The sequence below is a fragment of the Gymnoscopelus braueri genome (assembly GCF_963280865.1).
Source record: "Gymnoscopelus braueri genome assembly, chromosome: 24".
Taxonomy (NCBI): Eukaryota; Metazoa; Chordata; class Actinopteri; order Myctophiformes; family Myctophidae; genus Gymnoscopelus; species Gymnoscopelus braueri.
The window spans coordinates 20,970,179-20,971,193 of NC_137626.1; the positions used below are offsets into that span (position 1 = coordinate 20,970,179).

At 51.8% G+C, this 1,015-nt stretch overlaps 1 protein-coding gene across 1 annotated transcript in view; it reads left to right on the forward strand.

Annotated features, from left to right (window-relative positions):
• The window catches only part of LOC308080351 (prospero homeobox protein 1-like), a 67,733-nt gene extending 67,262 nt beyond the window's left edge, over positions 1-471 (forward strand). Inside the window, exon 7 of the mRNA XM_080422175.1 lies at positions 197-471. Within this exon, the coding sequence (XP_080278301.1) occupies positions 197-382 (186 nt within the window). The 3' untranslated portion in view covers positions 383-471. The remainder of the gene's footprint in view (positions 1-196) is intronic.
• The last annotated feature ends 544 nt before the right edge of the window (positions 472-1,015 follow it).

Sequence of the window (1,015 nt, forward strand, 5' to 3'; positions counted from 1 at the left end):
TCCTCTCTTTCTCCCTCTTTCTTTCACTCCTTTCTTTCTTTCATCTGTTCTCCAAATCTCTCTTTCTGTTTTTCTTCGCTCTCTGGCTCTCTCTCCCTGTCTTTACTTTCTCTTTCCCTCTTTCTTTACTTTCTCTTTCCCTCTCTCTCTTTTCTTCAACTTTCCTCTCCTCTGCTCTCTCTCTCTCTCGCTCCAGGTCCCCGATCGCTTCTTGGAGGTGTCCCAGGTGACCCTGCGCGAGTTCTTCAACGCCATCGTGGCGGGCAAGGACGTGGACCCGTCCTGGAAGAAGGCCATCTACAAGGTCATCTGCAAGCTGGACGGTGACGTGCCCGACGTCTTCAAGTCCCCCAACTGCCTGCAGGAGCTCCTCCACGACTGACGCAGCTCAGCGCCAGCCCAGACGAGACACTCCGAGGGGCCGCGAGGAAGATGAGGAACGGATGAGGACATGGGAGTCGTGCCAAAAGGACGAAGATGAGGCGACTGACGTCTCCGTCGAGGAGGGCGAGTTCGTTGGAAGACACGGCTGAGGCGGTGGCGGCGTGGAGAGTCGTCGGCTCACGCGCTCCCCGGGAGGGGAGGGGCGGAGGGGTGTGGGAGGGGTTAATGTATTTTTTTTTTCTTTTCGTACTTTCTTTCGGTCAGAACGACTTTCAAAGACGTTTTGAAAAAAACGCCCCCGGAGATGTTTTTATAATGAGAAAATATTCCTGTGGAACCGCAAGGTGGTGGAGAGAACTCGAACTCAGAGAGACGAGGAAAAAGAAAGACGAAGGGAAAGAGCGAATGAGAGAGGGAGAGAGAGAGAGAGGGAAACGCGTCGGGAGACTTTTATGAAGGGGAAGGAAAAGAGAGGGAAGATTTTTTACACTCCTCCACCTTCTTGTTCTACTTCTTCTTGCACTTAAGGACAAGCACCCCCCCTCTCTCTCTCTACTGTACCTGCATAATCCTCATTTTTGTCTGAAGGAACAAGTAGGTGATGAAGACATTAGATGAAGGTCTATCTCTC